The 16,190-nt window shown below is 41.5% G+C and overlaps 1 protein-coding gene across 12 annotated transcripts in view; it reads right to left on the bottom strand.

Annotated features, from left to right (window-relative positions):
- GIT2 (GIT ArfGAP 2) overlaps positions 1-16,190 on the bottom strand; it is a 42,471-nt gene that overhangs the window by 24,383 nt on the left and 1,898 nt on the right. For 9 of the 12 annotated variants that reach the window (XM_025267482.3, XM_025267480.3, XM_025267485.3 and 6 more), the window contains exons 2-9: positions 13,124-13,257; positions 11,437-11,549; positions 10,729-10,834; positions 9,133-9,219; positions 8,886-9,016; positions 7,084-7,178; positions 4,282-4,327; positions 3,097-3,148 (exon numbers count right to left, since the gene is read on the bottom strand). In XM_025267482.3, the coding sequence (XP_025123267.1) occupies positions 3,097-3,148; positions 4,282-4,327; positions 7,084-7,178; positions 8,886-9,016; positions 9,133-9,219; positions 10,729-10,834; positions 11,437-11,549; positions 13,124-13,257 (764 nt within the window). The remainder of the gene's footprint in view (positions 1-3,096; positions 3,149-4,281; positions 4,328-7,083; positions 7,179-8,885; positions 9,017-9,132; positions 9,220-10,728; positions 10,835-11,436; positions 11,550-13,123; positions 13,258-16,190) is intronic. The other 3 variants (XM_025267483.3, XM_006052928.4, XM_025267481.3) reach the window with 2 other exon arrangements.

Genomic DNA, 16,190 nt, shown 5'->3' on the forward strand with positions numbered 1-16,190 from the left:
CCCATGGACGGCAGCCCACCAGGCTCCCCCGTCCCTGGGATTCTCCAGGCAAGAACACTGGAGTGGGTTGCCATTTCCTTCTCCATCCTCAGTAGGCAGGGGTTCTCCAAACCCCCAAAGAACTACCTGAGCGTCCCCTACCAAGGACAGCCTGTCTAATCAGTACACCGTGTAGTGTCCCAGCAAAACAGTCCCCATAGCCTGGGGCGCCCGCTTGGCAGCAGCCAGGTCTTCCTCAAACCAATGGAGACTAAGCCCCCGCCAGGCTGGCCCCAGCTCTCCTTGCACTTCCTCCCTCATGAAACCCTGCTGCCCAGTGGATGTTACTTCCGGGGTGACTGCTGCCCTGCTCTGTGAGGGCAGATGCTGAATTTGTTCCATTCTCTACTATTCCCTTCATCCCCATACAGGCCCCAGCACTGAGATGGGACTCTAAATATCCATTCATTCACTGACCAGAAGGTACTTCCTGCAGAATTTAAACCTGGCTGTGCACACCTCCGGAGAAGGCAATGGCACCCCACTCCAGTACTCTTGCCTGGAAAATCCCATGGATGGAGGAGCCTGGTGGGCTGCAGTCCATGGGGTCGCTAAGAGTCGGACACGACTGAGCGACTTCACTTTCACTTTTCACTTTCATGCATTGGAGAAGGAAATGGCAACCCAGTCCAGTGTTCTTGCCTGGAGAATCCCAGGGACGGGGGAGCCTGGTGGGCCACTGTCTATGGGGTCGCACAGAGTCGGACACGACTGAAGTGACTTAGCAGCAGCAGCAGTGCACACCTCATTGGGACTTGTTAAAATGGTTACAGTACATTGTTAGGTGACACAGGCAGAATAAACAATTCTGTAATTATGCTTCAGTTAAAAAAGACAGGCATCTGAAACCAGAATAAGAAAAATATACCAAAATACTGAGCCTGAACTTATTAAGAATATAGTAAATGAAAAAAAAAAAGAATATAGTAAATGAAGATGATTCCCTTTCTCTATTTTCCAGATTTTCTCTAGCGTGGTTACACTACATTTATAATTAAAAGTCAGCTCTGAGAGACTTTTGCTGGATAAGGTGATGAAGGATTGGGAAGCTGAACTTGCATCATAAATACCCAGTGTGCTTCCTCCAAGGGGCTAACAAGCTAATGTTATTATTACTAACAATCACTACAACAGCAATACTGCTGAAGGCTTGTACTGGAGGTGCCTTGCTAATATCATCATGACAGTAAATACTACAGCTCTCCGAAGACAGGAACTACAGTTATACCACTTTACAGAGAAGGATACCCAGGCACAGAAGTTAGTGTGCCTCAAGTCACAGAGCCAAGAAGTAAGGGACTGGAGATGCAAGTTTCTCTCAAAATGTTAAAATTTATGAATTCAAGGAATACATTAGTCGTCTTATATTTCTCCCAGCTGTTCATTAGGGAGATACTGTAAGATAAACACTAAACTGGCACTGATATGAGGAGGAGACCACAGGGTGTGGGGAGCTGACCCTCACCGAGCAGCTCTGACTTGCAGCTCTGCTGGACCATCATCTTACTTTCTAGAAAGGAGGGGACACCGAGGCACGGAGCGGTGCGGAGCTCATCTGAGCTGAGATCTGTACCTGAACAGTCTGACCCAGAGCCCAGGGTCTGAAGAGCTACACTCGACTTTGTCCCAGATATTTATCTAGTATCTCTAACATCTAGAGATATTACAGACCTAACCCCAACTTTCAGCCAAGCAAATACAAAACAGCATAGTCAAGGGAGCTGGGGTTTTCTCTTTAATGTTTTTATTATTTAAAATAAAAATTGGCTTACATACTTTAAGTAATTAAAGGAAACACAGAATATTCAGTGCTGACTCCAAAGCTTATCATCTTAACTACAGGACCTCCTTAGTTTAAGAAAGGCAGTAAAAACACATACACACAGAACTGCAGATACAGAACACAGAGACACCAAACAAATTGAATAAAATACATTTATTGCATATTACAGGTAAATGCTAGTAATGAGAAATTCATTTTATGTATTATGTAGTACTTAGTACTATATGAAGTTCTAGTAAAGAGTCTTCTATAAAAAGGGGGGTGAAGAGTAAGACATGAATTAGGAGAGCTGCGTATTCAGAGCTGAGCTCTAAGAATACTCCTACCTACATTGCAAAGGTGGTCAGACTTCAGCCACTTGAATGATAAAAGGGAGGACAGCTGGGAAAAGAGGGTTCCAGAAAGAAGACCTGAAGGTGGCCTGAGAGGGTGCTAACCCTTAAAGAAATAGTTAAATGCACACTCCCACACCCACACACAGTGGGAACCAGATGGGAAGAGGGGCCAGAACTGAGAGTGAGAGCGGAATGATGCCCTTAAAGGGTATGACAAGAAGGATCCTGGTTCTGATCTTAAGAGTACAGAGAACAGCTAAGGTGGGTGAATCAGGTGCTTAGAATGGCTGGGGAAGCACCAGGTGAGGCTTCATTTGTGGGGACTTTACACAGAGATTGTGTTCCCAGAGGAGCAGATTTCTCAGGGACCTGATTTAAGCTGAAATGGACAGGCTGGAAAGAAACACGCAGACTAATGTGAGCTTGTGACCTGAAGAACTGGGTAAACTCGGAGCACACAGCCGGGGCAGAACTGGCTATTAAAAGCCTACATTTTACAAAGCTCTGATGAATGGTGTAGAACATGCCTGACAGTGAGTGGGGGCTGGATCCCAAATGGCAGTGAGCTTTTTATCAGTCTCTAGCATCCTACGAGGCCATAGGAAGTCATCCCAAGGAGTGCCCCACTTACTAGTTTACATTGAGAGAAACTAGGGAACTCTTACAGGGAGAAACAACTTTCTAAAAGTGAAAGGCACAGTCCTCACTTTTAAAATAACAGAGAAAGATGGCAGTATTTGAAGCAGAGCCAGTGAACTGGATGTACTAAACTTAGTACTTCCATTCTTCTTTACTGCAGACTTGATGGTTTGCTTCTGATTTAATGTCTGAGAGCATGAAACAAAGTAATCTGATGTACTAGGTAACAGGCTGAGAACAGGTATTAGCAGGACACATGGTTTTCCATAGGGGAGTTCACTAGGAAATAGAGATACTCACAGACTGAAGTTTCTTCTTAGCAGCTTTTGCCAATTCAGACAAATCCAGGCTGCTAAGAAAATGTACAACACTGATAAGCAAACAAATAAAACCATTTTCATGAGCTCTGTAAAAGGCTAAGGTAGCCAAGGGATCAAGATATTCATTACAGCTCATGGACAAGGTCAGAGGTCAAAATTCTTTAGCCCAATAGTCAGCGAGGAAACTGAACAGAACTTGGTAAGACTATCTCCTAGAAATACCACAATCATGCAAACATTTCTCATGGTAAAGAGAAAAATAACCACCTACTAACCAAAAGGCAAAAACTATGCCATGCTAGTCCCCAGGGTGTGTATGTGAGAAATCATAATTTTTAAAGTATTTTTTTTAACAGCACAATAGAAGAAAAATATTAAAGGAGCAGAATGTTAGAAACCAGAATGGCAGGATTACATATGGAATAGCAATTAATCTTTTCACGAACTCTTGACAGGATCTGTGCAAAGGTTATTAGCTATATAAGGGTTTAAAGTGCATTTCTACAGCCATGATCTCATCTGACCTTATAGACCAGAGGTCAACAGATTATAATCCCCCTTTTTGTTTGAGCTAAGTATGGAATTTACATTTTTAGGTGGTTGGGGGAAAAAACCACAACAGATGATACTTGGTAGTATGTGGAAATTATATGAAATTCCAATTTTAGTATCCAGAAATAAAATTTCACTGGAACAGACACGCCTTTCATTTACAGGGTCCACGGATGCTTTCATTTACAACTGGCAGAGTAGCTGTGGCAGAGGGTGTGTGGCCCAAAAAGCCTGAAGTACTTACTATCTAGCCCTTAACAACAACAACCACAAAATTTGTTGATCCCTATTATAGACAGAGGATATATTCTCTAATAACACAGAAATATCCTGTGATAATTCTAGAGACACAATATACTGTCACAGCTGGCTAGGACTACCACAGTATCACAGACTCCGCTTTTCTTATTAGCAAATTTGTTACTTGCGCTCTTTCAAACTTAAAATTTTATATGGTGGTTTACTTACAGCCGTCTTATTTCCAAAGTGCATAGCCATAAAAGAGAAAAATGTATGGGCTTTGTTAAACACAAAATATAAAACACTTATACACTAAACAACCAAGGAAAATACTCATGACAGATGTAATTGATTGGTATTTCAATGGCCTTACCTGTCTGCCATTTGAGGTATTATAAAGTGCTGCCCATTTTTGTGATCTGAAACACAAACCAAGCCAGAGTCTCATTTGTATAAATACTAATAAGATCTGTAAAGGAATACCATTATTTTCTGAATTTATGTTTTGCTCCTCTCACTACACAGTTTTTGCTCCTCTCTCTCCTCTTTGCTCTCTTTTTTTGAATATTTTGAATCAAAACATCTTTTGATTATTTGGATAATTTTTTAACATTCCATTTTAATTTTTCTCTAGAGTTTCTGACCATATATGATTGTATAGTCTTTTTTCAATGCCAGGGATTATAATATGCAAAACTTGTTACAATCTACTAGAAATAATATTTTACCATTTTAAGAAAAGTGCAAAAACTTACCTTCATATTTCTTTTACCCTCTCCCCTTTCATGTTGTAACTGTCAAATATATTACTGACACATGCTGAAAACCACACCATACAATACTATAACTTTTGCTTTAAACTGTCATACATACTTTTAAAAAACTTAAGAAGAAAACAGGCTATTGTATTTATCCAATACTTATCATTTCTGTTGTTGTTCTTTCGTTCCTGAAGTTCCAAGATTCGCTTTGGTTTATCAATTCCCTTCCACCCAAAGAACTTCCTTTAGTATTTCTGTTAGAGCAACTAATTCTCTCTTTTTTTTTTTTTCCATCTTAAAATGTCTTTTTTTTTTTTCATTCCTGAAGGTTATTTTCATGGAAATAGAGTTCTTTCCTTTCAGCATTTAAAAAATATTGTTCTACTTCCTTTTCATCTCTATGGTTTCTGATGAGAAATCCACAGTCATACACATAATTGTTCTTTTATATAGTATCATTTTTTTTCCTTGGCTGCTTTCAAGGCATTTTCTTTCTTCATATTTTAGCAGTTTGATTTTGATGTGTCTGAGTGATGACTGGAGTTCATCCTGTTTGGAGTTCTCTGAGCTTTTCAAATTGTGATTTTATGTCTTTTGCCAAATTTAGAGTTTTTACCCAATATTTCTTCAAATATTTTTTCTGCACCACATTCTTTCTTCTCTCTTTCTAAGAGTCTGATGATACTAATGTTCTGGTTTTGTCCCGTAGGTCCCTAAAGCTCTGCTAAGCCTCCTTTTCCTCCCACTCTTCTTTCTCTCCGTTGCTCAAACTGGATTATTTCTAGTGATCTATTTTCAATTCGCTGACTTTTTTCTTTGTCATCTCCATCCTAACTAAACCCATCCAGTGGGTTTTAAAATTTTAGTTATTATATTTTTTAGTTCTAACATTCTGTCCTTTTCTATATCTTCTGTTTCTCTGCTGAGACTTTATTCAATTTGCTTCAATAATGTTCATACTTACTTCTTAAAGCATGATATTACTATCTGCTTTAAAATCTTTATCTGATAATTCTAACCTCGGAGTCACTGAGGGTTGGCATCTGTTAATAACTACCTTTTCCCATGCAAGTCTTTGGGATTTTCCTGTTTCTTTACATCTCAAGTAATTATGGATGGTATCCCAGATATTTTACATAGTATGTTGTGGAGACTCTTATGAGTCTTCCTTGAATTCTGTGGTGAATGTTAATATTTTGTTTTAGCAGGCACCTGACCAGGCAGGTTCGGCCTCCTGGGCCAAGTGGTGAGAGACTAAAGATAAAACAAAAGCCGTCAGGGTTCCTTCCCCTCAGGCTCTTGGTCAGAGATTTAGGCACCTGTGCTTGCTATTACTGAAGCCACAGGATTACTAGTGGGGAAAGGAAGAGAAAAGTCCTGTGGGAACTCCCCGATTCTCAGTCCTGTCAGCCCCATTTCCTGCTCCTCAGACCACACAGAGAAGGCTTCTTTGCACCTGCTGTGCAGTTCCAGGTTTGGGGCTGTCCTGGAGGCCGTATCAGAAGTAAAATCAAGGGGACACTCATCACCAGCTTGATGTCACTGTGAGTTCCCTAACCTGCCTGCTGGAGTCCTTAGATAGCTCTCCATGCATTTTTGGTCCAGGGTTTTTATTGTGTTCAGAAGGAGAGACAGGGTGAAGTGTGCTTACTCCATCTCACTGGGAACTGGAATCACACCAGGGGCTCTTAACTCTTTTGTACAACCAGGGTGGAGAACCACTGGTTATGTGATTATACACGTATGTGGATATGCTATATCAGGGGTTGGCAAAATTTTTCTGCAAAGGACCAGACTGTAAATATTTTAGGCTTTGTGGCCATATGGTCTCTGTTGTAATTACTCAACCTACTCAGTTCTGCAGCTGTAGTGTGAAAGCGGTCACAGACAATACAAAAATGAGTGGGCATGGCTATCTTACAATAAAACTTTATTTTTAAAAATCAACGTAATAGGCTTATTTGGCCTGCAGACCAAGGTTTGCTGACCCCAGTTCTACCTCATGAACAAAGCAGGTTAATGGTAAAGTTCACTTTTTCCCTTTTCCCCATTCCTTAGCTAGCAGAATTCTGCAAACAACTATAGAGGTTAAGGCTTTGCTCTTCCATGCTGACTCTCATTAACCACAAGAACTGTGGTGCCGCATTCAGGCTGGGTTCAATGATGCCCTCTGATTCCTGAAACGGCCATACTGTACAGCAATCATTTGAAAAACTAAAATGTCAAGCTGTGACCGATGTTATGTATTTCACATATAGCAAAAAATGCCATAGTCATCATTTCACACAGAAATCCTTATTTGCGGTTTTCTCAAGGATACGTTAGAGCACAGACCATAATCAGCAGTGTCCCGACTTGCTCTTCCAGGGACTGCCTGGCTGCAGCTGTGGAGAGGCTGCTCTCCTTTCACTCACCTGGTTTCCTGCCGCAGAGATAGAAGGCTAGTCTGTCAGTCAGCTCATACTGTATTTCTACAAGGCGCTCTGCCAGCTCGTGGTGCCCTCCTTGCCTACAAGAGAAAACAAAGTGCTGTTTATACTACTCACTGGCCACGGGTGCTAGAAGAGAAAAGTACAGAGACATCCCCTGAGATACCTGAGGAGTTAATCAAACGTGACTTTTCAGAATAATCAACCTTTTTGTGTGAGGTAAACTGTCAAGGTCGACTCTGATTTCCACTCTTATAAAACTGCTTTCAAAATCTCAACTACCCCCTTTCTCTGATTAATTTGTGAGACAGGGGTCTCCCCTGGTGGTCCAAGGGTTAAGAACCCACCTACCAATGCAGGAGACATAAGAGATGCGGGTTCCATCCCTGGTTCGGGAAGATCCCCTGGAGAAGGGCATGGCAACCCACTCCAGTATTCTTGCCTGGTGAATACCATGGACAGAGGAGCCTGGCAGCCTACAGTCCATGGCGTCGCAGAGTCAGACATGACTGAAGTGACTTAGCATGCACACATATAAACGATGGTGTGTTAGACCTGATGAAACACTGCGCTCTTCGACACCTGAGCTCTTATTCCCAGACACACTGCTCTATCCAGTCAGGACCCCTGCTGTGCCGTATGTGCCCGGTCCACCCCTCCCTTCAGAACTTGACCCACATCCTTCTTCTCCTCTGAAATACCTTAGCTCCTCTTCACACACCCAAATCCAATCCATTCTTCAAAGACCAACTAAAGACATTACTTAATGATCTGGGCTACAGTGAAGAAATACTATGTATGTATCCACTATGGTAATGAGTTCTACATTATCTTGCCTCATTTAACTCTTACATGCATTTATGAATCCTCTCCTCCATGAGAGAGTAACGTCTAGGGGGGCAGAGTTTTGTCATTTCACTTGTCATTTTCAAGTTGTCAACTGTCATTTTACCCTGTGCAGAGCATCGTTCTTTGCAGTTAATCAAGTTAATTTGGAAAAAGAAGGAAAGATGATCCATCTTCTGTCATTTAAATGATATTAAAGACTAATCTACGGATTTACTTTTTTATTTTCCACTACTTCACAGCCAAAATTTTCAAACGAAGAAAAATTTAAAGAATTTTATAGGGAGCCCCGAGATGTCCACTACCTAAATTCTGCAATTAACATTTTACTATACTTGTTGAACCACATATCTATCCATACAGGGGCTTCCCAGGCAGCGCCAGTGGTAAAGAATCTGCCTGCCAATGCAGGAAACGTAGGTTCAATTCCTGGGTCAGGAAGATCCCCTGGATAAGGAAATGGCAATCTACTCCAGGATTCTTGCCTGGAAAATTCCATGGAGAGAGGAGTCTGGTGGGCTGCAGTCCGCCGAGTTGCAAAGAGTCAGACACGACTGAGCACACACGCACATCCATACAGATTTGTTTCTAAGTTCAAGCCATGACTAAGAGTATTCAAAAAAAACTGAGGCGTGGGTTCTGCAACTCTTTATACTTGATGTGGATTCCAACTATGGCTCAAATACCACTATGTTACAAAGGATAAAAAAAAAATGAAAGATTGGAAGCTAAAGCACAGTGGTTAATGGTTCTACCTTCCCCGACTTTGACTGGCTCTAAGATCATACGCACTTGAAATATCTTCATCTGCAAAATAACAGAATTCATATCTTTGAAGGAGCTAAATGCTACCCATGCACAATTTAGCCACTTTTAACAATGAATCATACACAAGATAAATAATCCCAAACAGAGAAAGGTAACAGAGTCGAGTCTCTCACCTGGCATAGTCGACAGGAGTTTTCCCACTGGAGTCCTGGGTGCCTGGGTCTGCTCCGTATACTGCCAACAATTCCGCCTGTAGAATCTGCCCTGCTTTGGAGGCCACATGGAGGGGGGTGTTTCCTTTCTCCTAAGAATCATTAATACAAAGTACACAAAAATAAACGAATTAAATAACCCGAAGGCTAAGCAAATGCAACCCATTTAGTTTCAACTTGATATCTGAACCAATTTGGGCTTTCTTACAGGGTGAAAAAAGTTGGCTTGTGCTCCTAAAGATAACAGCCTCAAACAGGTTTCAAGATTCCCTGTTCTCACACTTGAATGGAGTTGCTGAAAAATACATAAACAAGAAAAGAATGTTTGTTAAAAGTGTAAAGAATGAGGGAGCAAAGCAGCTGGCAGACCACTGCAATCTACATTATCGCAGCACTACATCATCTTTATCTCGCTCAGCAAGGTGAATGAAGCCGTCTCTCCCGTGCTGGTAACAGCTACCCCTGGGCTCTAAGGCAGAGTCAGGCCTACTGATAAGGGAACTAGGGCTGGGAAGGCTGATGCGCCCAAAGGCATGATCTGTCCAAGTGGCGCAACCAGTCTCTGAGTGAGAGGGAGTGTGAGGAGGGGTTAAGCATGGCTCTGAAGTCTGACAGACCTGAATTTCAAACCATATACCCCTTAAGCTGTATGAACTTGAGAAAGTGTTTAAAGCAATCTGAACCTGTTTCCTTATCTCTAAAATGGTGATAAAAATGCCACCTATTCACGGGCAACTATAAGAGATCGATGATACAACAGAGCACAGAGCCTGGTACACAGGAAATGCCCAAAGAAAATAGCTGCTATTATTATTGCTGTTATTATTAGGTGTTAATATTGAACCTAGGGCTTTAGAGCTTCAGATCTTAGACTGTGTAAATCACAGAATTCCGCCTTATACCACACCCTCTCCACAACACTAGTCTTGGCCTTGTGCACAATGATTTAATGAAGCCTTTCGGGGTGGAAAAAGGCCTGTGGCATATCAAATTCTATAGCACTGAGGTAAAGCCCTTATACATTCAGAGGATAATCTGCCTTCCTTCAACTCTTCCTTCAACCCTAGAATTGTCCAAAATGCAAGCATCCTTACCACAGGATTGAAGAAAGCTACTCTAACATCTGCATCCAGATCTTGTTTTCCTAATTAATTCTATTTTTAAAAATTGTGGTTTAAAAACACAATGAATGGGAGTAACATTCACATCCACCTTCAGGCAAAGTTTAAAATTCTGAACTGTGAGTGCCTGTGCTCTGGATGAGCATCTGCCAAAAGCAGCACTTTGAAAATTAAGATACGTGTTTTTGTGGCATCTCTCAAATACATGCAAAGGCCCACATAAAGAAAGCCATCAACTCATCTTGTGAGTTTAATAAACCATCCCATGGACTACGGCTCTGAGTGACACCCTACTTCCTGAAGATCTCACTCCGCATGCAACCCAGAAACCTGCACAAGTCCCACAGACCTTGTAGTCCCTCCTAGAAACAAACTCTGACATGGCTCCTATTTCAAAGCTCCGCAAATAAAAACTTACAGAAATACGACTCTAGAACCAGACCTAGAAAACACAAATAGTTTCCTGGATACTTATTTTTTCCTTTGTCCCACTAGTATACCTCCACTAATATGAATGGTTGCCATTTGAATTAAGATGAGAGAAGAAACCAATGCAAAAAAAGCTGTTACTAAGTATTTCATATACAGAAAGGAGCTTTCTTTTCTAAGTGTCTTTTTTTCCCCAATCAGGACAATGTGCTGCTTCATCTGGTGATTTCAGGACTCTGAAAGGTGTGGCCCACCTTACTGAGATCTTTGGCGGTCACACTGTCGTCATCCCGGCAGGGCAAGCGGTGGACGAACGCTAACATCTGATACTTGGCTCTGATGAATTCTGCTTTATTAGGACTGGTTTGAGAACAAAAAAAAGAAAACAGTTCACTTGCAGTTCAGATACAACATTTCCCATTCTTCAGACTGTAAAGAGAAGAGGAAGTGACCCACATCCCCCACTCAAGAATAAAAGGAACAATACTGAAGTAAGCTTTGGCAGTGTGTTAAGACCTGAAGTCTGAAAACATACATTAGTCATTATAATGGCCAGGGCTGCGGAATACCTGCTTTTTATAGTATCTTTCTTCTCTGTGTAATTTTCTGAAGTGACCTAGCAACCTTGGGAGGAAGCAGCTTTTTGTCCCATCTTTTAAGAATCCAGATGTCTGGTCTGACTGCCTGTTGGTTGAGCACCTAAGCGCAAACCCACTGACATCGACAGCCACCAAGCCTTAGTCTTAAGCTGGAGAAACCAGACTTGTGCTGGGTAGCCATGCGGAAGAGATGGTCCCATGCCTGGCTTCGTTCTGCATTCCTAACGGCAAAGAGTTCAACGCACAACTAGGTGACCACCTCCTGTGCTGCCCCTGTGGAGGCTGGTCCAAGACAGTTGCGCTCCTTTCAGTGGGCCCCAGGGGTTAAGAAGAAATAAGAGTATTTATAAACATTCCACTCACTGTACTTTATCCTGTGGATTAGCTTTGCGTCTTCCACTCATAATAGAGGTGGGGTCCAGTAACGAATGCTCCCATATAGAATTAGCACCATTATTATACAAGGTTTCAACCATCTAAAACCAAGCAGTATAAAATCACATTTTAATTTCTTTCTACAAACATGCCATGGAAATCAATGACTGAACTGATTCCACGACAAACACTAGCATGACTAGGAGATCACACACTTCATTATTTTCTGTTTTAGAATGAGAAAGAAGAACCTACATGCAGGATTCAGGTTTGACCAGGAGGACAGCTAAATACTTCAATGGGTTTGATGACGTTTTCTAATACATGATGAAGAAAGAGCACTCTGACACTTTAGGACAGCGCTGCCCAAGCCTGAGCATCCAAATACTATTTTTCAAGATTCTTAATCTTTTTCTTTAAATTCACTTACCTTCTAAAACTTTCACTAGCAATTATAATTTGATGCCCTAGTTATAGTTTTATGCAACCACTGAAATAAATATTTGAGTATAACCTACAACTACCTTTGATCAGTGGTAAAGAATCTACCTGCCAACACAGGAGATGTGGGTTCAGGAAAATCCCCTGAAAAAGGAAATGGCAACCCACTCCAGTATTTTTGCCGAGAAAAAAACCTATGGACAGAGGAGCCTGGCGGGTCTGTACAGAGGTGGGCCCGACGGAACGGCTGAGCGCATCACCTCGAGCGCCACTAGTGGTCCATGTGTCACTGTGGGAACCGCTGTTCCAGGGTCAAGTCTGCATTTCACACTACTCATCTCTGGGCTTTATTCATATCCTATAATATAATATAGGGTATGACACAATATCTGTACTCTGTATAATCTGACAGCAGCAAACACCCATTTTGACATGGGAATGAGCTGTTAGAAACTTCTGAGCAGAAGTTATTAATCATAATAAACCATTTTCATTTCAGAGCATGCCTCCTGACAAGGCCTCGTCTGATTTTTACAACACTGCAGATACTGTCAGATCAGAGGTCTAAACTCACCCTTTCGGGACAGGCTGTGCAGCTGTCACAGATTTAGTCAAATATGTACTCAAGACAAATGAAGGCAAAACACATGCCAAAGTCTGAGTTCCAACAGAACTCAGAGAATGTGCACCCCAAAATAGAAGTACCCGCTGACATGCTAATGGACCCCCAAATAAAACTAAGAGCCCACTGAATACTTGGCAGGGTGTTAGGCGTTCAATCAAAACAGAACTTGATTGTCTCTAACAAGTTACAAGAACTTTAAGAGAACTTAAATCAGATGTGTCAGAAACTTCAGAGGACTCCTATCAAAGCAGGAAACTTCATGAAAAGGTTCTAAGGCAGTTGCTTTCAGGAACATTCATCGTGGTAAGCGGAAAAGACAGACTGTTTAAAAACAATTTCTGGCAATAGTCTAGAAAGTCGGCAGTAAAACATTAGGAAGAAATTTTAATGACTATCTGTCTACCTATAGTCGAGCTTTTCCAGATTTTCACTAGGAGAAAAATAATCTTAAATAACGAATTCAATACTTATATATAGCACTGATAAGCATGGCACCTCTACTCAATTAGGATTCAAACATTTTTGTAAGGTTTAAGAAGTGTAATTTCAGTTGCTAAAACAGTAACTCCTAAAAACTTAAACTTCTTGAGGAGAATTCTTATTCTTTACCTGAAGCAATGTCGGAGGCCATGGTGTGTGTTTAAGATGCCTCACTTGAGAGATATGGCGTCCCAGACTCCGATGGACACTGCAGCACTCATCGCATATAAACGTTCCCCTATTTACGGATGCCCAGGAAGGATCTGGAAAGAAGAGTGAGATCAGTGGCAAGGATACCAGGTGGTTGCTATTCTGCCAGGTAGCAAAAGATGACCAAGGTTTGGTGTTTCAGAAAAACAAGACATTTCTGTTGTGTTGGTATGCTAGCTGGGGAGCCTGTCTGATGATACCACCTATCTTGGCTAGGGGTACAATGTTAATAGAGATGGAAAACATGGATTGAAGCCCTGAGTGAGCACTTACCTGCTTTCTGGTCCAGGGCCACAATCTGCAGCCCTAGTAAGATCTACTATCTCGGATGTGTGCTCCTTCATTAAATGTAAGAGAAGCAAATTGAGCGGGTTCACCTGAATCATTCTGACTCCATCCCCACAAATGGCAGGACAACAAAACTGCCCATGAACAATCCACACAGAATTATGTGAAGTGAATGGTGAAAAGACAGCTACCCTAATACCGCCGCACATCGACATGCCTCTGGGCTTAGCAGAAAGCTACAAGCGACACAATTTATAAAACAGCTCAGCCACAGTGGCTCTGAAAACAGACTGGGAAACCCTGGCCTCCTCCACTAGGAAATGTGCTAGGATATCCGTTAGCTATCTTAAATAAACTGTTGAGTCCGATCTCACCACGGACCTGAAAGAACAGAAGCTGTAAAAACATCGGCCTCACAGAAAAAAAGGTGCAAAATACAAATGAGCAATATTTCTGACGTGCGCATGATACTTTTTTTCCTGTGAAGTCCGACAAAGCCTCATCAGACACCCTCTGAAACAAGGAAAAACGCACACTTAGTAAGCAGTAAGAATAACTCACGCTGGGAAAGTAAACTAAATATTTAGAAACTCAAAACACAGACGGACCTTCTACATTTCATCAGATTCACACAAGGGGTGACAATAGGTACCGCTCAAGCTGCTTGGCTTGAGGGTTATATTTAAAAATTCTTCAATGTCCACAAAAATCTCTAAAATGCATGTACACCATCCTTACCATTTCTAACAGTTTATTCAAACCCTTTCCAACCATATAATGAAAAGTTATGGGATTTCAATCAAAGACAAACTGGGAGTCAGAGAGTGTGGTGGTTAAGAGGGCTGGCTTTGGAGACAAGCAGTCCAGGGTTTGAACCCCAACTCTGCCACTTCTTGCGCAAGGATCTTAGGCAAGTTATTTCTTTGAGGGTGCTCATCATGGATCAAATAGAACAACACATCTCAGGGCAGTGAGGATATAAAGAGTAAGTGAAGCTCTTTGCATATAGTAAGTACTCAGTAATGTGAGCTGTTATAACTTTTCCCAATTATTTTGTAAGTACCACTCAAGTATTTTCAGGAGCTCACTGCAATTCATGGCCACTAGGAGAAGGAAATGGCAACCCACTCCAGTGTTCTTGCCTGGAGAATCCCAGGGACGGGGGAGCCTGGTGGGCTGCCCTCTCTGGGGTCACACAGAGTCAGACACGACTGAAGCGACTTGGCAGCAGCAGAGAAAGTCTTTGATTGCTAATACTCGAAATATTGAATGTTCCACATGAACACTATCTTACATTGAAAAACCTCATGGAGTTTTCAGGTAGTTGAACTCAAAATAGGATATGAACTAGATTCATTAAAAAAAAAAAGGTAAATCAGGACCTCCCTGGCGATCCAGGGGTTAAGACTCCGCACTTCCACTGCAGGGTGCGCGTGTTCAACGCTTGGTCAGGAAACTAAGATCCTGCATGCCATGCAGCACGGCAAAAAACAACTAAAAAAAAAACAGGTAAACTATTGACTATGATTTGATCACAGTTAATCAAACATTTTGGAGCTTCAGCTTTAGTATCAGTCCTTCCAATGAATATTCAGGGTTGATTACCTTTAGGATTGACTGGTTAGGGAAATCAATCCTTGAATATTCATTGCGAGGAGCGAGGATCAATGCTGAAGCTCCAAAACAGTTGATTAACTATCATCAAATCTTAGTAATTAGTTTACCTATTTTTTAAAAAAAAATTTTTTTTTTTTTGCCATGTTGCAAAGCATTGGAATTCCAACTCATTGGAAAAGACCCTGATGCTGGGAAAGATTGAGGGCCAGAGGAGAAGAGGGCGACAGAGGACAGAGGACGAGATGGTTAGATGGCATCACCAACTCAATGGACACGCATTTGAGCCAGCTTTGGGAGACAGTGAAGGACAGGGAAGTCTGGCATGCTGCAGTCAATGGGATTGCAAAGAGCTGGACACGATTTAGGGACTGAACAGCAACAATACAAGTTTGCCATGAAACAAAAACTCAAACAAAATTCTTCAGTGAAGTACAACTATGTCAGTACTTACTAAAGCACTCTAAAAAAACAAAGACTGGAAACATCAAGATGAAAGATCCCTGCAAAGATACGTAACAACTTTGCTTTTTGCAGTGTGGTACTACTAATGACACACATACAGAAAGACTTTCTTTTGAAGATCAGCCTTGGTTTTCACCTATTGTTCAGGGAATTTACAGTCCTCTTGGAAGAAATTAAATAGGGACAAGACAGGAAGGATTGAACACACACTAAGCAAAGCTCTCCACTCCAAGGCTCTCTACTAGTCATTTTGACATCATGAATCAGAATCACATGAAGAGAATATCAGAATGTTAACGACAGTAATATCCAGTGAACCCCTTCCAATTTATGTGAACATTTTATGCTAGGGCTTCTTAACATGGGTTCTAGGAACACAACCAATGGGCTTCAGAAACGTCTATTATCCCACTAAGAAATCTTAACAAATTCTGTGTGAAAGGTGAAGTGCGCGTGTATTTTGTGGAGAGAAGGTCTTAGCATTCATCAGAATCTCACAGGGATCCTGAACCATAAAGGTTACTCTCTCACTAGGGCTTTGCAGAAAAGGCAGCACAAATTCCTAGCTGCTCAAGTTCAGAACATTTCAAGGTAGCCTAATTATATTCAAAACAGGAAG

This window comes from Bubalus bubalis, chromosome 17 (assembly GCF_019923935.1).
Source record: "Bubalus bubalis isolate 160015118507 breed Murrah chromosome 17, NDDB_SH_1, whole genome shotgun sequence".
NCBI lineage: Eukaryota > Metazoa > Chordata > Mammalia > Artiodactyla > Bovidae > Bubalus > Bubalus bubalis.